The sequence below is a fragment of the Cynocephalus volans genome, chromosome 1 (genome assembly GCF_027409185.1).
Source record: "Cynocephalus volans isolate mCynVol1 chromosome 1, mCynVol1.pri, whole genome shotgun sequence".
In the NCBI taxonomy this organism is placed as follows: Eukaryota; Metazoa; Chordata; class Mammalia; order Dermoptera; family Cynocephalidae; genus Cynocephalus; species Cynocephalus volans.
Window position 1 is genome coordinate 36724718 of NC_084460.1, and position 25451 is coordinate 36750168.

A 25451-nucleotide genomic window follows, 5' to 3' on the forward strand; every position below is an offset into this window, starting at 1 on the left:
GCCACTGAATTCCTCAAATACAAATTTGACTTTTAAACTTTTTTTTTTTTTTAAATTGAGGATCAAGACCACAGACAATTTATTATGTAAGACATAGGGTGAAGAATGACCAAGGACAGTTATGGCTGTGAGTGATACGGAATTAGATGAAAAGGCTCAAGTTTGCTGAAGAGAGTTTAAATTTGGCTTTTGCTCTTGGAAACGTCAAAATAAGAAGAAGCACTTAATGCCTTACAGAGCAAATAATCCACAGAATGTCATTTTCATTTTGCAAACAGGGTCACAACAGCAGTCAAATAGAAGCCTAAACACCCAGAAGAGTTAACATACAGGTTCGGTAAGATATAACAAGGGACTGAGCATGCTGGTGGGTTTTTAAATGAGATCCACATTGAACCCTGTCACCTACTGGAGGTTATAAGTGGAACCTGGGGAAAGCAGCTTTTCCATACAAAACAACAACAACACAATGACAACAAAGAAAACCAGACTCTGCTGGAAGTCTATAATACTCATTTGCAGTAAGGCTTTCAAGATACAGGAATTTTTATAGCATTTGTATTTTAAGGATTTAGGGCAAATACATTTTTTTTCTACCTGATAAAAAGAAAATTAGTACTTAAAAGGTTCAAAAATATATTGATTGAGTGATTTTTTTTTTACATAAATAAATTATATTGATTTTTAGGATTTAATAGCTGAAAAAACCCTTTCTGCTTCCACTGGAGGCAAAACTGAACAAAATGTTAGTTAAATAGAGCAGCATTTCTAAGAAATCTGTTGTCAACATTACAGACCATCTACGCTACAAGGATGTCATTAAATAGAATCTGTTCAATTACTGGATTCTTTCTCCTTATATAATCAGTTGTAGAATTTCTGGTTCATATCTGATTCATAAAACTGGGACTCCACTTTTTGAAAACACATCTGATTGATTTTTCAGTCATGATTTAACAGACTTCTTTGAGATGCTCACTTTAACATTTACATAATTTATAATCCCAAATGTATAAAAGACAATGACAAAAGCATCATAAATAAATAATGCAAACTGAAATAGTTATGCTGAACTTTTGGACCTTCTGATAAATTAGCAAAACTGTAACAGAAAAAGTAAAAAATACAGTAAATTGTGACAACAGAAAGTGAAGCTGGTACTAGTGACACTTGCAACATTTCCAGCGGTCCTGTGCAGCCCTGTACCCCCCTGAGGACTGAGGCCGTGAGCTCATCTCAAGTCTCAGGGTGTGATCTATCTGCGGAGACCAAGACCACCGGAAGGGACATAAGATGAGCGGGAAAGAGAAAGCGGGAAGTGCTGTTTCCGCAGGCTCTCCCCAGCTCAGTCCCTGCGCGCAGAGAGGCTGAGGAGGGAGAGAGAGTAATGGTGACTACGACAGTCTCCACTAACTGCTAACTTGGAATTTGGGTCCAACTGTAAGATATAAACAGAACAGAGAGATAATGGAGAAGGAAAAAAACTTCACAGTTGTATTATAAAAGGTGGTACACGTTTTGATGACCTAAAATAACCTTGACCAAAGGACCTAGCAGTGTCAAAGTGTGTAGCAACTATCTTCTCACAGGCTCCAGAAAGAGCCTATTCTTGGTGGAGAGCACAAACTGTAAATCCATTGGGTCCCGGTGTCCTTTAAACACAGAGAGGCAAACCAGTGTCCAGGGAAGTTCTGACAAGGCTGAGCTGAAGGCAGAGCGCTAGCCATGCGCCTGGGAAGCAGCGTGCAGCTCTCTGGAGGGACAGCCCTTGCCCTGCCTGGTTGCCTGAACAACTCAGCTGTGTGTAAAGCTTTCTGACTGAGTCATCTTTGAACTGGGGAGAGGGATAATGCGTATGTGTAAAATAACGCCTAGTCAGTCAGTATTTCTTTTTGCTGCAGGTGTCTGGAAAACCATGAAGGGAGAAATTATCTTACTACCAGGAAGGATTTGGTTTTCTATAAAGAAATGAATATATGCATTTTCAACCATTAGTTATATACTTGTCTATACTACTCACTTAGTAATCATGATAAAATAGGGAAATACTTTAACTCAAAAATACGCACCAGTCAGTACTTCCTTTTTCTGTGCTTTTTGGTTCCCCAGTTACATTCTTCCTGTTCAACCTAGCTCATGGAAAAAAAGAGCTCCTCTTTGTTTCTGTTCTTCGGCCCTTCAATGGAAAATCCCTAGACAGCTTTCCTTTGCCATTTTCCTCTTCAAATAAGGGGAAACTTGGAAGAGAAGGGGGTAGGGTGTGTCACCAAGTACTGTATTAACAACAATTGCTGGAATGAACTGGATAACAGAATGAGAATTGTGTGCCTCCTAGACTAGGTGGACGACACTTATCTAATGAAGTGGCAAGACCCTGCAACTATTAACATCTGTCACCATATTCTCAGACAGGAAATTAGGTAGATAATATTACTTATGGAAACACAGGTTCTCGTGGAAGTGAAGTGAGGGAAGTAACAAACCTTTATGGGATAAGAAACTTACAAGTCACAATAATTTCTTAAATGAAAAAAGTTCTAATTGGTGTTGGTGTTGGAGTCTTTGAGTCCACCTTCCCCAGCCTGTGCCACATGTTCTCTCTCTGGGAGCAAAAGGGCACTGGACTCAATGCAGTTCTGATCACTGCCTGGCTCCCTCTCGCACCCAGGAGCAGGCTCTGGGGTGGGGGTCAGGTTGTCTCCTTTTGTTTTTTTCTTCTTCCTCTTCTGGCTCTCCAGGCCTGCTATTTCAGAGTGCCTGGCCTGCTGCATGGCCGGCAGAGCCATACCCATGCCAGGGGAGAGAAACATGGATGGGTAAATGAGTCCAGGAGACACTCCTGGGATGAGGAACGGGTTAAAAGCCACAGGACTACTAGTAGTCATTGTAGGTTCAGACTGATCAGAAAATGGACTAGGGCCAGGCTTGTCTTCAGCTACAGTGTCTGTTTTCACATCACGGCTGCTCGGCTTGTCTTCCACAGTCTTTTCGGTCGCTGTTGTACTGCTTTTTGTTGTGCTTGGTAGGGATGCTGCAGCAGAGGAAGTGCAGGTGGTTGCCATGGGTGAATTGAGGAGTCCTCCGACCCCGAACATCTGGGGCACGGCAGCCATGCCTGGCAGCATCATGGGCAGCATGCTCAGGGTGCTCTTGACCTCTTCGCCTGTGGGCATGGTGGCAAAGCTGGCTGGGAAGCCCACCAGCCCTGTCAGGGGGATGCCTGGCACATTTCTCATGCTCTGAAGTCCCACCAGGTCCATCCCAGCAATCAGGCCATTCATGAACAGTGGCCCCATCCCAGAGGGACTGTCTGCCACAACGGTGGGAGCTTTCAGGAGCTCATTCCGAGGCCGCCTCCCCCTCCTGCGGGGACCCACGTCACGAAGAACAGGCTCAGCCAGGGTGTGATTGAACTTGTTTTCTGGGAGAAACCCCTGAAAAAGGACAAAGAAACATAAGACGCTGTAGGTTACTGGATGGCAGACGGTCAGCTGGGTGTGAAGACTGGCGCTTGGCACTGGCCTCACCTGTCCCCAGCTCCACAAAGGGTCCCCAGTGGGTGGAGTATCCCTTGCCCAGTCACGCAGCTCTCTGGCCCAAGTGTATCTGAAGGGTTTTTCCCTCAGAGGCCAAGAGCATTAGGTGGCATGGGCACAATCAAGTTACCTGTCACCACCAAGAAGTGCTTCCAACGCTCACTAGCAAAAGTGGTGCCCAGCCTGTGAGAAGCTGGCAGAGCTGGGAGCTGGGATCAGTGCTGAAGATGCCCCACTTACTGTTGCAACCCCTTCACCAGATCCCACCATGTTCCTTCCTCATGACACAGGAAGGTTTTCACTGAAGTAAGAAAGCACAGTATGTAAGACAGTTTTGGAGCCAGACAGACCTCAGCTTAAATCCTGACTCTGCAACCCCCTTGCTGTGGAACTCAGGACAAGTCAATTAACCTCTCCCAGTTTTGGTGAAAAAGGACAATGGCACCTATCTTCTAGAGTCACTGGGAGTGAAGTGTTTAACACAATCCCTCGTCCACAGAAAGCAGTGCTCCCGAAGGGGACAACATTTGTTGACTGTGCATGCCCCACCTCGTCTGGATCCCAAGCTCCTGGTGGGGGAGCACTCTGAAGGCAATGGGACAAGTACACATTTGTTAAAGAAATGAAGGAATTCTTGAACATGGTTGGGGAGATGCCACCAAAGTAAGCGATGTTCTGGTTTCCCTTAAGGAAGACAACCTATTTCTCCTCTACTCAGAAGTTTATGCTCCAGTTTATTTATTTATTTATTTATTTATTTATTTAATTTTATTTTGTCGATATACATTGTGGCTGATTATTGCTCCCCATCACCAAAACCTCCCTCCCTTCTCCCTCCCCCCCTCCCCCCCAACAATGTCCTTTCTGTTTGCTTGTTGTATCAACTACAAGTAATTGTGGTTGTTATATATCTTCTCCCCCCCGCCCCGGTTTTTATGCTCCAGTTTTCTTAACCAGAGAAGAGCTCTGCAGTGACACACTTCTGCTCCACATGGACTACACTGTGCCAGGCCTGGGACTCCCAAGTCCATTTGTGCATGGGTCACCCAGCCTCACACAACAGGATGATGAAGCTACCTGAGATCATGGAAGAGAGCAGATCGCTTCCATAGGAGCAGAGAGCAGGAGGCAGCATGGTGGGGAGGCTGCAGACTGCCTTCTCAAGAGCATGGCTTGGGAGCAGTGCGGGGCCGGGAGGATGTAGCAGGGACCTGCTCTCTGGAGCCTGTGGTCAGGCTGTGGAGAGGTAATTCAACCACTGCACTTATGATGTATCTATCTCTGTATTTGTTTCAGAGATGATGTGAATACTCCCCACACGAAGAGAGAACTGTTTTCCCCACAGAAAGGGAGTGGTTTCTTTTAGGACTTCGTGGGTGCAGTGCCTGTGCCCCTGGATAACTGCACACCTTCTCTCTCCTGCCTTCCACTCTTCACACTATCAGTTAGTTTACCAAGTAATACATGTCCATAGTATTTAAAAAAGGCAAACTGTGCTGTAGGGCAGTCTCAGTCTTTTCTCACACAGAGGAGGAGTATAAAGAAAAAGCCCTTCCCTGTTGGTGCCTGAGAAGCCAAATGTCCTTTCCCAGCCACACTGAAGTCAGGGGGCCCTAATTGCCCAGGTGTCTCCTTCTTAGGGCCCCTGTTACAAAGCTACCTTCCCTTTGATTACAGCAGTGATGAAGCTGAGGTGTTCAGAGTGGCTTGACGGATTCCACTGAGGACACGGGCTACCAATGAGGCTGAGATATGGACTGTGCAGAGTGGCAACCGGCTGGGTGAGCTCAACAGTGAGGCTACTCGGCTGTGTCTGTTGCCTTTCAGAATTCTCCTCTGAGCAAATGCCTGCCTTCCTGCAGGAGTCTGGAGCAGGTGGTGAGTGGGGATCTGGCGGGAAGCAACACTGGTCTGTGAGCAGGAACTTGGCTGCGTTCCTCAACGGAGCACACTCTTGGGGCAAAGAAGATTGCAGGTCTCACCAAGAGACACCAGAAGGCAGAGAAAACCCCTATTGTTAGGGCCTGGAGCCCTACAGGATGTGAATGAAGTCAGGGAAGCTAAGGAGATCTAAGGACTGAGACTGGCACCTAGGCCTGAGAGCAGTTAAGAAATCTACTCATAATCTTCCCAAGGACACCTACTCTTGAGCTTTAACTCAGTAGCTTAGGCATTTCCACTTATTCAACTGTCCTCCCCAAAATATTAAAGAAGTAAAATCCTTAGAAAACTCAACAGACTTTTGATTAAGGTGCTCCCAAGGGAGAAGGGCTGGGTGCGGTGCCTCTCACGTGGGAGGGCCGCTGGCTGCTGCCGGGGTGCTGCAGGTGGAGACAACAGGAAGAGCCCCAGGAGCAACGGCTGCCAGCACTGCAGACGCCTGCACATGGTCAGGCACTGCCTGCCTTACCTCAACCAATCATCACATCAGCTCTATTGAGTCAGTGCTAGCATCACACCTGCTTTCCAGAGAACTTACAGATTCCCAGACATGTGAAAACATCTAAACGAATGTTTCCCAGTCCCCAGAAAGTTATTTTTAAAGTCCTAAGCCTGTCCTTCAGTTTCTCAAAGAACATTCAAGACACACCAGTTCGTCGTGGACAAAACGCTTTATGACAGAAGAGAAAACTCTTCTCAAAAAGCCTTGGCTTAGTATCACGCAGCTGGAAGAAACCTCTGAAACTGTCATATTTGGTCCTCTTCCTTCTCACAAACAGAGAGGGCAGAGATCTGTCCCAGGGTCACAGTTAGTCAGGGACAGAGCAGGCCACAGCCCAGACCTCGCACGCCTGGCCCAGTGTTCTTTCCACACCACACCACATCCTTCTTTTATTCTCAACAGGACCAGCCACCTGCAATTTGCTAGTACGGTTTATCGTGGGGTGTGCCAGGCAGCTGCCCGCTCTGGGGACAATTACTTGGGGAGCAATTCCTGGCTGGTTCCTGTTCCTAAAGAGAGACAGCAGGATCTGATGGATCAGGGCCAGGCTAAAAGGACACTTTCTCACCAGTCCATCTTGATCTCATCAATGCCAATTGCCTCATTCTGGGCTGGCCACTCTTGTCTGCTCCACAGAGTCTCAGGCTCTTGCTGGCAGCACACCACCTCACCCAGGGTGACCACAACATGATCACAGACTTTCCTGAGCCCTCCTCCCTACAGCCCACCCACGACCAAGAGCCATGTAAAGGTGCTGGGGAGAGTCTTTTTCCTTTGTACCCACAAATGTTCCCTCTTAACTCTCCCCATAACTGTTCAGTGGGAGGGGCATGTTCAACTCAGAAGCTTTTCTCTTGGGAGGAAAACAAGCCCGGATCTTGACGAATAATGCTGCCTTACTTTCAATCTGCTATAAACCAGATCTTCTTTACCACACTTCATTTTGAGTTCCTCGACACCTAGGAGGACTAGACAACTCATTTAAAACCAGCCTGTGCCCCAAAGTACTTTGGCCTCCCTGGCCCTGCCCACCAAGGGCAAGGAGCACTCCTCAGGTATTAGGGTGTCCAAAAACTCCCTTTCCCTGCTCTTGCTAAAACCATGGATGCGGAGAGAATTCTAGGCCCTTCTGTAAATGACAGCCTGCTAAAAAGGCACAAATTGGTCCTCTTTCCCTTCCAGATCTGGATAGCAGTGATAGGCAGGCCCGATGGGTGAGGAGAAGAGTCCCTCATCTCAGCAAAGCAGGAGTAGTGCTAGCAAAGGAAGCCGGCTACAGCCATTTCCTGTGTAAGGAGAGTCACTCCAGCCACCCAGCTGCTGCCCACCAGTCAGGTGCCCCTCCCAGCAGCTTGGCGACCACACACAGTGGCCAAATCAGGCTTCGGCAGCTCTCCCTCCTGGTAATTATACCCTGGGAGCAAACCTGCATCCTTTTCCAGCGGAGGCCTGGGGTGAGGGCAGAGAGAGCAGAAAGAGGAGATTCCTTGTGTTCAAGCAACTCTGGAGGCAAATATGCTTTTCCAGATGATTACATGGGCATTCCAGCCCAGGAAGAGCATCCTTATCATGACATGGTAGCATTTATTGCAACTCTAAGACTCAACTCTTGAGTGGAGGTAAGAGAAGGGTGGCGACCATAGTGTCCTTACTCCTCCCAGGAAAATTAATAGGTTCATCCAACAAATATTCAGAGTGAAAAGAGACCTAACAACAAAAAGTAATGTGTGGCTCCTGACTTAAAAATCCTAAAACCAAAACAAACTAAAACAGACCAAAAACCAGCTCTAAAAGACATTTTTGGGACAACTGGTAAATCTGAATATGGACTAGATACCAGATATTATTAATATCCACATGGGTGATAATGTCAATAATTATGTAGAAAAATGTTCTCAGGAGACACAAACTGTAGTATTTAGGGGTAATATGTCTGCAACTTACTGCCAAATGGCTCAAAAAAAACCCAAACTATATACCAATATGTAAATTACATATATAAACGATATTAAGTATGTGTGTGTATACATATATTTAATGAGCAACCACTACGTTATGTATGGGGCATACTAAAGTTGAATTTCATGGCCTTAAATGCAGCTTGCGTTATGCTATGTCTGTGCACCTTGCCCAGCCAAATCACAGCACCCACAGCAGAAGGACTGTGTGAGCTCGAAGGAAGGAAGGAGCTCCTTGTGAGATTTTAATTGTTTAAGAAGGCGTAGAGTTTCTGCTATGGATGGGATATTTGTGTCCCCTCATATTAATATGCTGAAATCCTATACCCCAAGGTGATGGCATTAGGAATCCTAACAAGAGCTGGTTCGTCCCTTCCTCTATGTGAGGACACAGTGAGAAGACAGCTGTGAGGAATGGGCCCTCAACTGACACTGAATCTGCTGGCACCTTGATCTTGGACTTCCCAGCCTCCAGAACTGTGAGAAATAAATTGCTGGTGTTTATAAGCCACCTAGTCTATGGTGTTTCTGTCAGAGCAGCCTGAATATCCTAAGAGTTTCCATGGGAAAGAAAAAGCGCAGCACACTCTGGAAGGTTCGTGTCTCAGGAGACACTGGGAGATGTGCGGGCTGCCTGCAGTGAGAAGCATGGTCCTGCCCTACTGGGGAGGCAGGAGAAGGCCCTCAGAGGCAGAGAGTGTGTTTATTTAACAAAGCAGGGAAGTACATCTCTGGGAGAGGCTGGCGTGCAAGAACAGCTTAGAAATGGGTTTTCTGGCAAGGGGTCAGCATCTGCAAGGAAAGGATGCACATTAATTTCCAAGGAACATGAGGGGAATTGTTAGACATGAAGAAAGAAGTGAGAAAACCAAGGAGGAAACCATGTGGTTTTTCTTTTTTTTTTTTTTTGACAGGTCTCTAAACCAAGAGCTCAGAGACTACAACAAAGCCAGAACTTGAGGCCTTTCCTTGATGACGTAATCAAGACACTGCCCGCTAAGACAAGCAGAAGGTGGGGCGGCAGAGTGAGGGGGTTTAGGAAGGACAGATGGGATGGAAACACGAGCTAAATGAGCTTGCGTGGCACAAATGAGCCTAAGAAAAGGGTGGTAGCAACATTTTCTGAGAATGAAGCAAAGTGGGGAAGAAAGGGCAGCTCTCCGACGTGACAAACTATCTAAGCCCAGGTCTCCCTCCGAGTGGCTGTGGTAGTGACAGGAGATGAGTAAGAGCTGTGGTCTGTGGAACTGCTGGAAGAGTCATAATCCAGGTGACAAGATCAGTAACAAGCTCCCAGAGAACATTAAATACTAACTTCTTTCGGCAGGAGGAGGAAATGACTAGGCTGGGCGGTCTTCTGGAGCTAAAAATAGAAATCACATTCAGGCGATCCCACCAAGGAGGAAATTCATCCTCAAGGAAAGATATAGTTGGCAAAGTACTTAAAGAGAAGGTATTCAGGAAAGCTTGAGTTGATGGAACAACCTGGGAAGAGAAAGTGTCCCCAGGAGGGTCTTCAGAAGCTTCCTATTTGGGTGGGACGCACTTTTAGGGGTTAAAAGCACACATGTATAATCTGTCCAAGCTCAACACATTTTCAAGTTGAAGTGTTATTACTGCCCCCTAGAGGTAATGACTTTTCTATTCCAAATTTGTGGTCGATCTGTAAACTTGAATTAACTCAGATTTGTTATACAAGAAGTGTTCTGCAGATGTCTCTGATGTCCCTCTCAGTCTTGTGATCCTATAATAGGAAAAGGGCGGTGCTAAGGGTTGGCTGGTTTTCACTGCCAGTGAGGATGGACTAGGAAGAAACGTATTAAACGGGGGCTAGAAAAACTTAGATTAGGAAATGGAAACTTCTAATAATGAAGTTTGTTAATAAGCACTGGAAAAAAAACTCCTAACGAGGATTAAGGTTTCTTTTCCCTTGTAACCCTGCAAATAGGAAAGAAAAAAAAAATCAAGCTTTGGGAATGTTTTAACAAGCAATCATGGAGGTAAAGGCTGAAAATGAGTGACGGGTAGTCACCCTGCTGTTCAGAAATTCCACAGCACCGCTTGCCACTATTTACCAACCGCCTGTGCTGCCTTCTTGGCCTCTCATTTGCCCAGCTATCCACTTCCCAGCTGGGCCTTTCTCTCCAGCGTGCAAGGAGTGGCTCAGACAAGATGCCCCTAGCCCCATGTTCACGTCCTTCTGCCTTACCCTCAGTCCTGGCTCCTTGGGGACAGCAGGAACCCTCTCTTCCCCACTCAGAGAGCTGATGTCTAATTTTCCAGGTTCTTTACAGCGTGGCCTCCTCTGCTTTGGTTTGTCTGAAAAATTCTAGGAGGCAAATAGAGACCAATATTACAAAACATCCCATCACAGATTCTTCGGATGAAAGTGGTACTTTCTTACTGTTTTTTTTTTTTTTTTTTTTTTCCCCTCATTAATGGCCTGCTGCACAGAACCTGCTCAGATTAGGCTGAAGGAACCCACCACCTGGCCCTCACTTAGGCTTTCCCTCCTTGAAGCACCAGTGTTCCTGCGGTAATTTGGACAAAGGGCTGTGGGCCCCTGGCCCTCCAGACCAGAACACGTGAGCTGACGCGCCAGGTTCCCAGGGCACTGCTTAATTCTTAGCCTTCTCTTTATCACTTTCTTGGATTCTCTCTCCACTGCTACATGCCCAGCTGGTTTTACCTATTTTTGGAGGATGAGCATCCGTGAATATGTTCTCCTCCTTTTCCTATGGCTCTCTACCTACATATCTTATCAGTTAGCTGTACCCAGAACAAAGATGGTGATGGGGTAGATGAGCCAGTGAGAGAAGAAAAACCAAGAAAAGGGCCAGCCCGTGGCTCACTCAGGAGAGTTTAGGGCTGATAACACCAAGAGCATGGGTTCGGATCCCATATAGTGATGGCCAGTTAGCTCATTGGGTGAGCGTGGTGCTGACAACACCAAGTCAAGGGTTAAGATTTCCTTACTGGTCATCATTAAAGAAAAAAAAAAAAAGAAAAACCAAGAAAAGACATCAGTGCTCAGGAACCTTCTGCTAAAGATTTCTAACCTGAAGAACTTAGGGTAAAGGAGTAAGATGACTTGGAAATGTCCCAGAGCAATAACTGTAGGACTAAGAATAGAATGGTCTCCCTTCCCCAATCAAAAGAAGTAATGTATTGACTTGAAAATAATACATAGGCAACTTTTCACCAAGTGGCAGAGTTACCCAACCTAAAGATTTTCCTGTGAGCTTATGATATTGGGGGGCAATTTTTTGTGGTAATGGGGAATGGAGGTGGGGAATGTCGAACTTGGGCAAGTTCTAGCCTCTTAAGATTTTGCATGTCTACTTTTTAGCACAGCATTTTGACATGAGCTGGAATTTCTAGTATTGAAGAATTTAACTGAAGTTTAAACTTAAAAAAACAAAAAAACTTTAAAATGATGTTCTTAGTTGACACAGATTTCTCCCAAATAGCTCCCAACGTCCTGGTTTCCGTCAGCATGTTCTTATCAGAAATGGCAGCGAGTCAGCAGAAGTCAATAATGCTCTTGGATGGCACCGTGGACACTTACTGCCCCAAAGCCAGGGACTTCTAAAGAGCAGTCGGCCTGCTGTCTCAGCCAGTCAAGCAGACTCTTGCTGGGCATGGCCTTCTCAGCCTGGCTGCCGGCTGCTGCGGCTGGCTCAGCAGCAGGGGTAGCAGGCCCTGGCCCTTCAGCATGTGTGGTGCTCGGTGTGGCCTGCCCTGGTTCTTCATGGACTTCCTAAATGAAGGAAAAAAGAGGATGTGTAGTTAATCACAACAAAATGAAAGTTCGTTTGTAAAAGAGAACATATAAGGTGTTCTTTGAATCTTTCCACCTACTTCCACCTAATATGACTGCTGGGGTGCTTGAATCCTACACACGCTAGCGACCCCCACACAAGCTTTGCACACATTGGGAGCGCCCTCCACCTGAACGCCCACTCCTCTCCTGTTCACTTGGTAAACTTACCTCCATCCTGACTGCTCACTGACTGTTCCCACAGCACTGTGTTCACAGCTCTCCCATGTAAAGAAAACACCGCCCTGCCATTTACTCACCTCGTCCCCTCTAGTTTGAACGCGTTTTACTTTTCGCTGCATTACCAGCGCCCATAATGGGCACTGTGATAAAATACGTCAGCATCTAAATGAGCATCTGCATTAATAAATTTAAAAAATACTCTGAGGCTAAGGGGAAAAATTTTTTAACAGTCATTCCACTGGAATTCTATGAGTTTTACAGAGAAACCATGGCTTTGCACTTCTAAAAAACCTAACAACCTTCTTAAAAGCTTGCAGGACTGGGCAGGGAAAGAACCTTCTACTTCAGCTTCTGAAATTATATAGAAAGTCTTAGAGGAAGACATATGCCAAACAATACAGTTCAGTAGTTAAGCTCTCAGCATCTAGAGAACAAAGTCCTTGGTTTCCTGCTATGCCACTTACTAGCTGGATAATCTTGGGCAAATTACTTAATGCTTTTAAGCCTCAGTTTCCTCATCTATAAAATGGGAATAACACCATCACCTATCTTCACAGGGTTGTTGTGAGGATCAAACAGGATAATCATGAAGAACCTGAATGCAGTGCCTGGCATATGGTAAGCACTGGTTACATACTGGCTGCTGCTATTCCTTTACAATAAGAAAACGTTGATTCCTGTTTTGAAGCTCAAAATCCAATAAATGAGGAAAATCAAAATACAACATTAAGCAAAGTCTGAAGGGGATTTCTCTTGGCCAGGTCTACAGTTTCTGATCTTTCCTGTGGTTTACAATGATCTCCATGGATCCTCACAGCAACCCTCTGCAGTGGATGCTGCCGCCCACTTTCCAGAGGAGCAACATGAGGCTCACTGGCATGCCCAGTGTGCCCACTAAGCCAAGGTGGAGTCAGGACCAACCACTGGGTAGCCCTGGCTACTGCTCCTTTGCCCATACCCCATCTGCTGGAAAGACTCGCTGCCCTGGAGAAACACTCCCGCAAGCTCAGCCCGACGTCTTGCTTTGCTTGTTCAATCACCAGCAGCTCTTCTGGAACATGGGAGGATTGGGCTGTTTCTATTTGACATGGCAAGGCCTCCTGGCTTGTTTCTCCAGGCTGCATGCAGATTAAGGGCCATTAATGGGCTAGTAACTATTTCTAGAAAGGAAGAAGGGCATCTTATAGCAAGAGAAAATAAGTAGGACAACTGAAATAGCCATAGACAGTCCATAAATCAATATTATTTTTGTCTGAGGAAGAAGGGTTTGTTTTTCAGTGTAGAAAGGTCAGTGTTTTTACTTAATGCGTCATGTACCCACCAAGATTCCAGCCTGAAGGGTCTGCTCCTTCAAAAAGATGAGGTCCATCCCTTCTTCAACATGTTTCCGCCTCCCTCTCCGCCTCCTCGTGGCTGCATCATCTCTCCTGAGGCTTCCATTAACAATCTGCCCAGTCACTGGATGGATGAGGCCCGCTTGTAGAATCCCAGACAAGTCCATGCCAAGGGCTCCTTGAAGTGAACCGATAGCCCCAATCTTAGGGGTGCTGGCACTCACTGGGAAAGGGGATGTGGCTCCTGGGGACCCTTCTGATGAGCAGGAGAGGTCTATAGCAGACTCCCCATGCCAGCCATTGAGGACGATGGGGGGGTGGCCATGGGAGGAGGAGAACTGTTCCAGGCTCCGAGCCTGTGCATCCCTCTCCGCCTCAAACTCGTAGGGACGTCTGTGCTTCTGTTCGTCCTTTGTGAATATTGGAGCTAAGAAGCTCTCCTGTGAACACACATGGCAAGAGAGGCTTGACCGCCACTTCTGGCTGAACGCCAGCTCTTTCTCCAGGCCTGATTTCCCTGGGCCTTGTATTATTTCCAATCATCTTGTTAGAAAGTCTTTTAACTCAAGCCTTCTCAAACTTTAGTACCAAATCACCTGGACAGCTTGTTAAAATGCAGATTCTACTTCAGTGGGCCTGAGGTAGAGCCCGAGAGAGTCTGCATTTTCAACACATTTCCATATGCTTCTAAAGTTGCTAGTCAATGAACTACATTCTGAATTGCAAGATAACAACTCAGGGATTCTCAGCCTCAGCTGTACATCAAAATCACCTGGGAAATTAAAAAAAAAAAAAAAAATCCCAGTACCCAGGCCACACTCCAGAGACCAATTAAATCAGATTCAGTATCTTTTCAAGGTCCCCAATTGATTCCTGCGTGCAGTGGAGCGTGAGATCTAGTGCTAACAATGTATCTCAAACAAAACTCATGGCCTCCCACAGAAGTGTTCACTCCTGCCTTGATTTCCCTGTTTCTGTCAGCTGCCACTGTTCTCTCAGTGATCTATGCATGCCTCCCTTTGCTTATGTATTTATTAGTCATCGAGTCATCTTTGCTGATTCACTCTGCCCCTAATCTGGAGCCTGGAATCTTCTTTCTTCATCAGTTCCTCAGTTGGCCCCCCAGCCTGAGGCACTCCTCTCCTCTGACCCTCGGCTCCCCTGCCAACCTGCACAGCACTCCAGCTGAGCTGTAAAACCATGCTTTCATCACAAATTTCCCTGCTCCAAAACTTTTAGTAGCTCTCCACTGCCTACTGGATAAATTTCAAATTCCTTAGTTAACAAAAATGGCTTGACAAAAACCCCTATCCATTCAGTAAATATCGTTTGAATGAATGGCTCAATCAGGAAGTGGACTGTGCCCACCCTTCCCTGTTTTGTGGTCAACACTACTCTCTCAGCCTCACCTTGTGGATCTGGGAGGCCAATGCTGCGCCATTGCTGAAGCTGTGTTGTGCCACTTCTGGTTCTGTGAGGCTGCTTCGAGAACCAGCACTGTTGGCTAACACAGGGGTAGGCAGTGTGCCCGAGGGCTCATAGTGCTGGCTGGCGGGCCACTTCCCCTTTAATACTACGTGGCAGATGTTATCCAGGCGGTTGATTATCACACGATCCTAGAAACAAGGACAACAGCTCCGAGGAATTAGTACCAAGTTACCCAAATTCACAAAATCCCTTGAGATCAAGGGTCAAGTTTTCCCAACAGAAGGAACTGATTAGAAAAAAGCACACTCAAACATATTCACTTTATAAGCCTTAAAATAAAATTCACAGTATGGAGAATGAAAATTAAAGTCATAGTGCAATTTGACACTTTGGTCTTACGGTCTAATTAGTCAAGTGCATATATCTTTAATGTTCAAATGTTACATAACCAATACCTTTTAAAGATGCTAAATATTTCTGAGTCTGTTATTCAGAAACATTCTAAAAGGTTTAAAATATAGGATTCAAAACCGAGAATGCTTTGGGTAGAAAGCAAGGTACCTTTGGCCACTCAGAGAAGGAGTACAGGGTTTTCTCCTGTAGCAGCTGAGCAATGGTGGGAGCCCGAGCCTCCTGCAGGTCATCGCCGAGGTCTCCCGTGATGCCCGAGGTGGAGCTCTTGCTCTCCTCTTCAGAGTATTTCCCTGGATAATCTGGGAAGAGGTTAAAAAGAATTAATTAGGCACTCGGGAGACAGTAGTGATCTGAAAGACCAGGATATCCAATCTGTCCTTGTTTTTTTAATTAGCTCATTCTGTGCTAATTTATTTTAAATTGAATATTAATTACCAAGCCTTCTATTTCCAGAACTCTATCAGTTAAGCCATAAAGGCAAATCTTGCTCTAGAGCTACCAACACCAGTCATCTGGTAAGAGTCTACATCCACACTCCAACAACAGCAAAAAAGGAAAAGAGAAAGGAATGATTTCTATGTATCCAAGAGTGAGAGGAGATGAATGGCCCCAAAGAAGCTTTCTCACTTGGTGTAGTGGACAAAAGGAAATGGACACTATCATACTGTGATACATTTCAAGGGACAGTCTATGAAACATGAAATGTAACACAGAGAAAAGTCATGAAACTTACGACAAAGGTAAAATAGACCTGATTCATATAAAAAACGATGCAAAGAAAGCTAGAACATTTCAATTATTTCACTGATGGAAAGAAATGGAAATGCAACTTGTTCTTTCAAGCTTTAGTAACAGTAAAAGTTTATTATCAATGTGAAATGGATCTTCAAAGATCCACTTACCAGTCATGACAAGGAATGAGCAGATGGTAGCGAAATGCCCAAGGCAGGAGGAACTGTGGACCTCTTTTGGTGAAATGAAAAGGAATATCTATCCTCTGAAATGTGGAAGTTCCACTTTAGAATGTGCAACAAGTCTCTTAGGGAGCTACAGAGACCCTTTACCATGAACAGGATCTTGCTAGGCCTAGTGGACTCGAGGATAAACAGGATAGATGTGGTCCCAGCCCTCAACCTTCTCACAGTCTCATGAGGAAAGACAGGAAAGCAGTTACAATAAATGAATGACTCAAGTTATAAGCTGGGATAGGTGCTACACAGGGAATGACACAAGATGCCATTAACACGGAATGAGAGGGAAGAACTTACTCAAGCAGGCTTAGAGAGGGCCTCTTGGAGGACGGACCACCCAGGAAGATGAGGCGGCAATGGGGGAAGGGTGTCCGGGACATGCTGAGGACTCAAAGACGGCCAGGAGAAAAGTACAAAGATGAGGCTGGAGGGGCAGAAACCATCTAGATGATACTATGCCCTGCACTCCATGACAGAAAATATGGATTTTATTCTAGATTCAATGGGGAGTACCACTGAGAGTTTTCAGCAGACGAGGTAGATTTAAGTTTTAAGATAAAGCAAAATGATGAGAGAAAAAACTCTGGAAGAACCAGGGGCTCTGGGAGCTGGTCTTGACAGGTATACCAATTAAATACTGCTCCTTTAGGACTGCAGATTTCTAGTCTTGAAAGCAGGACTAACCCTCTCTGCCCCACGTATCTCACACATTGTATGTATGGAGAATCCCTTCCAAAGTCTGCAAAAGCACTTTTAAAAGCATTGGTGCAAGAGACTCCCATGAACACGTGTGCATGATGCTCCCCAAAGCTTCTCAAGCTCACCGCTGCCTCCACCCTGACTTGGCAAGGCTGATACTGCCACCAAAGGACTTCAGTTCAGGAACATTTCTTCTCCTCTAAACCATTCTTTCCTTTAATCTGTACTCATTTCATAGTCTGAGTTTCCAAGGATTGGTTACTTGGTGATTTTCCCTACAGTAGGGTTCAAAAAGCAATGTGGGTTTTACAATTCAACACACGGCAGTGATCCCTTGTGGCCTGGGGTGAGCAGGACCAGGCACGGTCACAGACTGACCTGTTCTGGGATGGCTGGGGCTACAATTCAATTAAGCTACTTTCAATTCAGCTTCTCAGTCCTTACCTTAGCTATTGTGTAAATATTAATTTGGGTTCAGAACCCTTTCCAAGATTGTCCTTAATGACATTGACTAAAACCAAGATGGGGGAGTTTAAAAATAAAAAGACACTACATAACTCAAGGGAGCGTTAGCTCCTCTTTAATACAGAATCACTGTCCCAGAAAGGGGAGGCTGTGGCTGTCTAAACCTTGAGCACCAATACCTAGCTTCAGGCCAGGAATGAACAGGGCTGTTTTTTGTTTCTGTTTTGTTCTGACAATGAGAAGGATAAATGGGACAATTTTTGTTCAATAAATGGGACAATTTTTGTTCACCCTAATATGCCGTCTTGATTCTGAAGAAATGAAAACAACATGTAAAAATAATTTGTTGTTGTTCCTCAGGGTCCCTAAGCATTGTATTTATATTCCTGCAAAGCATACAGAATCTCAGGGTCACCTAGATTCCTTTCTTAACATTTTGAAATTCCTTCTGACTTAAACCATTATCTAAGATTTCCCTATTTAAAAAGATCAAATCTATGTTTTTGTTTATTGAGTTACTTCTGAACTTTTAAAAAAATTTTGTTGAATTACCAAAAGGAATCTAAACCAAACATACTGACATTAAATCAGAGTTTTGATGATGACATAAATAAATGGTGTTTTTGCTCACCTTAACAAAGATCAAATATATTCCTATTTTTGTTCAGTTCATGAAAAATTAATTGCATCTATATTAAACGCAGGTTCCTGACATTCCAAGGTTGTTCTACTTTAACCAGTTTGAAGCACCTTATCTGGTGGAAGAACAAACTACTTCCTCTTAACACCACACTTAGCATCTGTTGTATGAAGTCACACGGTTGATGCAGCAAAGGTGTTGTGACTATCTACAATCATCCTCAATTTTCTGAAATGACCACAGTTAAGCTACTTTTTATGATTTTCAGACCAAGGCCTGTGACCTTTGGTTTTAAACACTTGATTAGGGTAGGTAGGTCCATCCTCAGAAGCTACAAAACTACTGCACACTCCCTCCACCCCCAATCTCCCTGTTTTGTAAGAACTGGCTTTTCCAAAACACCATAAGGTCCTACATACTGTACCTTGGCTATGGCAGTTTCCATCTCTATCATAGTCATCTTTATTCTCAAAGTCCATGTCTTCTGACTTGAGCTCACTGCCTTCAGGAGGGTATGTGAAGAAACCTTTTTTCCCCTCTGCACCTTCTTTCCAAGGTTCTTTCAAAAGCTCATGCTTCACTTTATATGGCTCTGATGGAACAGCAGCGGGCTCAGCCTCCACTGTGATATTATTAGCTTTGCTTTTGTATGGGTCTGAGTTATAAGCCTTGGATTTATCCACTTCAAATTCGTCATTCTCAAGGCCACGTGTCCACCTCTCCACGTGTTTGCAGTGGCACTGACAGGCTACTGGAGCAAAAGCCCTCTGAGGTCCAGGAGTCTGGCCTACTGCCTCTGGGCTTCCTTTTCTGGCTTCATCTACAAGGAAGCCTCGGCTCTTTTGCCTTGGGATATTAGTGGTGGGCTCGAAGAAATGCAAAACCTCTGGCCTTTCTCTCATGCCTGCTGCCACAGCTAAGTTTTCCTCCTCATTCTCCTCTTCTTCCTCCTCATCACTGTGGTTCTTACTCAAAATCAATTTACTTTCTAAACTTTTGTTTTCTAATAAATCAATTAATTGCTGATCTGAAGATAGGTTTCTTTTGGAGTCACAGACACTAAGATTGCACATATCTACAAATCCACTTTCGTTCCCCGGATCCAAGGATGGTGAGGCTAAGCATCTGGCTTCTAGCTGCCCGATGCTTTCTAGTCTCTGCCCTGCCTCACTGTAGCAGAGCTCCTCTTCCTTTGACACAGACATCAACAAATGTTTTCCACTTCTAATGTTCATTTGAGCTAAACCTGCTTCTAAGCTACCCATGAGAGAAGGGTCTGAAGCTATTTCTGCCTCATGGCCACTAGACTGGCAGTTCCCATCTGTGCTTGCTGAGGTGGCCACAGCTTCTTTTGTGGATTCTATGTTGGGACTTCGTCTTTCCTGAAAAGAGCCTGGCTCACGGCTGAGCACTTTCTTACCATACATCATGTTCTCCAAGGACTCAGACAACAGACTTTCATCATGGTTGATTGAAATGATATCTTGAACTTTAGAAATAAAGTTTTCACAAGTCATGCCAGGCAGACCAAGTGGATCATCTCTACTTTCTATTTTCACTAGATTCTCAGGTTCATTTTCAAGGGATTCTGAAGTCCTACTCATTTGAGTATATGTAAGAGACTCATATAGTTTGGAGTTGGTCTGGTAAAGGCAACAGAAACTTCCTGGTGCCTGGGTGTCAGTTCTTTTATGCTGGGCATAGTTTCTGTAGGCGTCCAGGAAGGACAGCTGGGGGTCGTTCATGATGTAACAGTCAGTGCGGTTCAGCCCGTGCTTGGCGGTGCCAATGAGCAGGTCTCGGTCGTGCTTCCCACATTCCCACCACACTGGGAGGTAGAGGCTGGGCCGGCAGAGCTGGAGGCGCTCATGCAGCTGAGGACACTTGAGCACCTGCTCTCGGACCTTCCGTAACAGTTCAATGCGGTACAGAGTTCTTGCAGCCCGTTCCTCAGTGATTGGTTCAACGTAGACGGTGGCATCTGGGGGACCTTGAAAGAAAGGGAAACACAGAACCTATCACTTAAGGAGGCCCTTGGACACTCCCTGTCCTGTGGGCCCCTTGCTAAAATGGGAAGGTCCTTGTCAAACAAGGACAGACCCAGCACGGGAGAAAGAATAGCATGAAAACTTCAGTTCTGTTAATAATATTAGTTTCCATTAAATAAGCATGTACTATATACCCTCTAGACAAGGTACTTTATATATTATTTAGTTCTCACAAAAATCTTACAGTATACCATCACTGTTCCTGTTTTTAAGGATGAGGAAATAGGCTCAGATAAGCTACCTTGCTCAAAGTGGTAGAACCAGGATTTAAATCCAGGTCTTGTCAGTGTGACTCCAAGCTCCAGATCTTTCCAAATGAAAACACTTCGTGCCACATGATAAGGAGACACGATGTTTATGCATACTGTCATCAGCCCAGAACTCACACTGGGTAGGCTCATGGTCTGTTTGAGTTTTCCTAAAATACGGTCACATGGCCCAGAGCAAGTTTATCTACAAACATGAGGCTGAAGGTGGACCTGAAGGAACCTGCTATTGTAAATTCTAACCAGGAAGAAATTTCTCAGAAGGGCTCTTCAATCAACCAGCGGATGTTCAGATGACGTCCATTTACTTTTAACAGTTACAAGTAAACACACAAGAAAACATTTAAAGTTATTAAGATTTAATCTAAGGACAGTGCAAAGTTCAGAGTAGGATAAATCTCAATGTGTCCTTTAAAAAAAAAATAAAACTATACTTTGGAAAAACTAATTAAGAGTAGGCTCTCAATATTTGTGAAGTTTTAATCTGAATTTCAGCTTTCAGTGGAGTTAAATCATTTTGGGAGAGATATTTTATGAGGGTGGACCCAATTAGAAGTTCATGAATTTCTAAAAACCTACTTGTCTTTACGTGAATTCCTCAGTTAGACTCCACTGTGATAGACATACCTAAAGCAATTCTGCAATGTGAAAATCAGCACATTCTTTCCTCATCTCATCTGACCACATACTGACAAAGAGTTTTCTCACCACCATCTTTCCATGCCGGCAGACGACAGACGTTCCGGCACATAGCCACAAAACTATAAAAATAGTGCTCCAGGCTCTCATCTGACTTCTTGTCCAAACGAGAAATGATGCGGAACTGCGTCCAGTCAAAGATTTTCTTTTCTTGATCATAAACGACACCAAAGGAAGACACTGTTCTATAGAAGTCTGCTTGTTCTCGCCTAGTCCACCTTGAGATTTAATCAGAAAGGAAGAGTGAGCCGTTTTTTCTTCCTTTTTTAAAAAAAGCCAATAACTACTTATTGAGCACCTACTTTAAGAGCCCATGAAATCAAGAAAGCAGGTCTGTCTATCTATTTCATTGTTTATTTTTATTTAAGTTAAATTGTGTTGAGACTAATAATGCAAACAGCCTTTCATCCTACTCCCAAATAGATAACCACTTTCAAGTCTTTCAGCTCTTTCTTCCGGTATTTACCTCCCTATTTCTAAATCACGTGTACATACTTGATTCATCAATTTTAGGAATTACCTAGTTAACTTACACTTGTAGGAAATAAAGACTTTAAAAATACTACATATGCTTAAGTATCTTGCCTTAATTTTCCTGCCCCTATGACAACATAAAATCCTAGAGGGACCTTCCAGACCATTAAATTCTACCTCTTCATCTTACAGCCGAGGAACCTGTGCTGAGAAGGGAAGTGACCACTCTGGAGCCCAAGTCTCCTGACTCCCCATCTCATGCTGGCTTTCTTCCTGGTTTTACATAGGTTGGTTGCCCATAGCAATGATCTTCTCTGGGACACAAAGGTCCTTTAGTTTCTACATCCTATAGGAGTGAGATAGTGACTTAGGGGAGCTAGGTAATTATATAACACCACAGACTTTGTGAGGGGAGCTTGGGCATGGTGCTCTCCACTCCAGAGAGAGTCTACCTAAGAATTTGGGGTGGGGTGAGGGGTGAGTGGAAGAGCGAGAAGCAGGAAAGGGGGTCTGGTTCTTCTCTTTTGTGCTGTGCAAGATGGGAGAAATATCTTCCCTGAATTACAAAATTTCATAAAGTCAGAAACAGTACAGAGAAGCAACTGAATTTGCTATGTGGTGTTTTTTTAATTCACTGAATATTTAATCAGAAAGACAGAACCTCAGCTTTGTTGATATCCTCTGGTGGTATCATTCCTAGCCTGTGTTGGCCTCCTGTAGCCTTTTTTAGCTTAATTCTCAGATAGGCAAGTAATTCCTGGTTATTTATACCTTCCTTCTGGGCTTGTATTTTAAGGTATTTACTGCTGTCAATGACATGATAAGGACCTGCAGGTATAAGACAGCTTCAATGCACACTATTCCCTTTGTTGCTAAAAGGACTAGGACATCTGAAATGGTCTGATATAATTCCAGTATGGTGTTGTTAAACCACATCCCCTGACTCAGGGGTCTGACTTAGGGAAGAGCATCAGGTTGTAAACTCATAAACGTCTGGGAATTGTTGAATAGAGAGTGCCTTAGATCTCCTCAGACTCCTCTGTCACCATGACAACATCATCACGGTTGCAGGCTAGATTTGATAAATTCTGGAGACAATTCAAGTTCACATGAGAACATAAATACACTTGCCCTCTAGCTATTAGCTTTACCTTCTGCCACCTTACCCAGGGATGCCCCTCTGGCCATTGGCTTTTACCTCTTTTGGGTTTCCTTGTTGATGAGGTCCATTTCTGAGGTTCTCCTGAACATCTCTTCCTGAACCCAGTATCCTTGGTTACCTGGTCCCAGAATTTCAGGTCGGCAGAGTTCCTTGCGGTTGCAGCGCTGGTAAACAGTGACCAGACGTCTGAGACGAGCTGTGAGAGCCGAGGAAACTGGCCAAGGTGATCTGTCTGGGTCGGAGCCATCCTGGGCTTCAAACATCAGTGAGGATATTAGCATTTACAAACAGAACTAAAACAAGGGTGACACCTTTTTGGTTTTGTTTAAGTAAAAACAAAGCTGACTCAGTGACTTAAAGTAGTTACTATTTTACCAGTCAGCCAGGAACAAGGCTGGAAGGGCTGACATTTTGCTTTAGAAACAGCTTTATGCCATGGTCAGCTCTGTTATCTCTCAAATAAAGATGTTCCTTTCTGTGGGGGCAGAACTGATTTGAGGACCCTACTCTAAAGCATAGGAATGAGCAGACCCTTTGTTACTTTCTCCATATAGAACTGTGGGCTTTTGTGTAGCTGTTCCTTCCAACTGCCAAAGCCTCTGTTAAGTTTGAATTCAGAAAATAAAAAGACAAAAAATGTCAAACCAAACCCCAAACCCCTAACCTTTCTCAAAAAAAAAAAAAAAAATCAAAAAATCAATAAAATCATAATTCCTTTTTACCTCTCAGATCCCATCCTAACTTGAGATACTATCATTTACTTCACTTTTGAATTTCACTGACAGGTAGAGGAAGCCAGAGCCATGTTAAAGCTCCATGGGCTTCAAACATCAGTGGGAATATTAGTATTTACAAATAGAACTTAAACTAGGGTGATTGACTCCAGGAGAGTTTGATGGTCAACTTACTTGGTTTTTAAAAAGAGTCTCTTTAAAAAACTGCACTTTTATTACATATAGTCTCCAGGATAACTACAAACTGGGACCTTACTTTTTTTTGCCCTCAGAAGGACACAGTCTCACCTGCCCGGCTGTCATCCTTCTTTTCACCAAAAATGCCATCACCTCCATCACTGGAACTCTCCTAGGGATAAATGAAGCCAGCCCATCAGCAAAACTGCAGCTCAGAAGAAAACACTCAGAGATTTCTTCCTTCCCTAAGCACGCACAAGAGACATCCCCTGCCCATGAACCAAGATGGTACCTGAAAATAAAGTTTACTTATGCATAGTCTTAAAAGAGCCAGAAAGGACTTTATTTAAAATGAGCATTTTTTCTCCTCTGGAACCATGTGGAATGATTCTGCCTGTAGGGAATCACCTTAAGGAATGATGAACTGACATACCCTCCCTGACAATTACATTTTACAAGTACTATTTTGGCTGTGAATTTAAATATTTGTTTTACCATCATCGCCTGCAATTTAATACTGTCATTTCACAAAGGCTATGCTTGCAATTCTGTCTTTTTTGTTTGTTTGTTCTGAAAAAGTGTCATGCTCATGTTCATTATGGTTAGCTTATTTCACAGCAACAGACACTATTTTCATAAAACATGACTGCTCCAGACATGAGACCTGATGGCACAAAATCCTAGGAATTTAAAATTAAAATCATGATTTGAGCTTCAAGTGAATCTAGAGTAATATTGCAGGCACAGAGCTTGTCCAAGTTGGTATATTTGTCAAACTGGCTCTAATGGATTCCTTTACAAACTCTATCTTGGTCTTAGAAATGGAAATTTAAAAGCTCCTTAAATATAATGCACATGGGATTTGGGGGTGGGAGGAGAGACTGTGCTATTTTTCAACTGGACTCCATTTTTAACACTAAAACTTGTTTTTTTCTGACTAGCATCTTTTGACCTGAACGATGGCACAGAACCACCTCAGAATTCAAGACTTTGCCACGTCGAAGCACAGGGTGAGAGAGAACAAGGGTCAGCAAATTGTGGCCTACAGACTGTTTTTGTGTGGTGCTCAAGCTAGAAATAATTCTTATATTTTTAAAGAGTTAAAAAAAAAAAGAATATGTGACAGAGACTGTATGTGCTCCAAGTCCAAGATACAGTATCTACTAGCTGGACCTTTACAGAAAATGTTTGGTGCCACCTGCACTGGAACACACAGGACAGGAGACCAGTAACCTAGATACAGTAGGAACGAGGAGACACCCACGAGTGCCAAGAGTTAAAACTCAAAACACCCTCTTGAGCCCTGATACCAATGGAAGGACCAGGAAGAGAAAACTCGGAGAAGGTAGAAAGGAACAGAAGCCCATTTTCTGAGTGTATTTCTCTCTTATACAGAACAGTGGTAATAGCTAATACTGTAGAAAACTCTTTACATATCTTATCTCATTTAGTCTTCAGAACTGTCTGATGAGGTAGAAACTACAACTACTCTCATTTTACAGACGAAGAAAATAAGTCCTTTGAAATGTTTGGTAACTTGCCCAAGGTAACACAGCTTGCAAGTGGCAGAGGTGAAAGTCAAACACAGGAATTCTGAATCGACAGCCAACACTTTCAACCAGCAAGCTATTTAAAAAAGGGCAACAAGAGAGTCACAGATGAGAATTTGTTTTGGAGAGTGAAAATATATTTAAAACTGAGGAACACTAGCTAATCTCCCTTCCCCAGGCCAAGAACTGTCACCTACCACCTAATGTCAATGAAGAGTAGAAACCTTAGGCTGATCTACTGTACACTATGAAGTGGCACTTAAAGATGCCACCTCTTCCTGTCCTATTTAGGTAGTTAAAAAACAAAAAAACAACCTACTGTGCCTTATGTACCTTCCTGCCAGAGAACCTTTTTAAATATCCTCACAGTATCCATGAAGATCCTTCAAATGCTGAAATGTACAAGCATGAGAAATGTTTTACATCCTATAAAACATGGGTGGCAGACCT

At 44.1% G+C, this 25451-nt stretch overlaps 1 protein-coding gene across 1 annotated transcript in view; it reads right to left on the reverse strand.

Moving 5' to 3' along the window:
- Positions 1-669: 669 nt before the first annotated feature.
- CHD6 (chromodomain helicase DNA binding protein 6) overlaps positions 670-25451 on the reverse strand; it is a 199976-nt gene continuing 175194 nt past the window's right edge. Inside the window, exons 28-37 of the mRNA XM_063092193.1 lie at positions 23563-23623; positions 22577-22793; positions 20914-21122; positions 18316-19881; positions 15264-15415; positions 14684-14890; positions 13262-13714; positions 11506-11697; positions 10147-10266; positions 670-3434 (exon numbers count right to left, since the gene is read on the reverse strand). Coding sequence (XP_062948263.1) covers positions 2538-3434; positions 10147-10266; positions 11506-11697; positions 13262-13714; positions 14684-14890; positions 15264-15415; positions 18316-19881; positions 20914-21122; positions 22577-22793; positions 23563-23623 — 4074 coding nt within the window. The 3' untranslated portion in view covers positions 670-2537. The remainder of the gene's footprint in view (positions 3435-10146; positions 10267-11505; positions 11698-13261; positions 13715-14683; positions 14891-15263; positions 15416-18315; positions 19882-20913; positions 21123-22576; positions 22794-23562; positions 23624-25451) is intronic.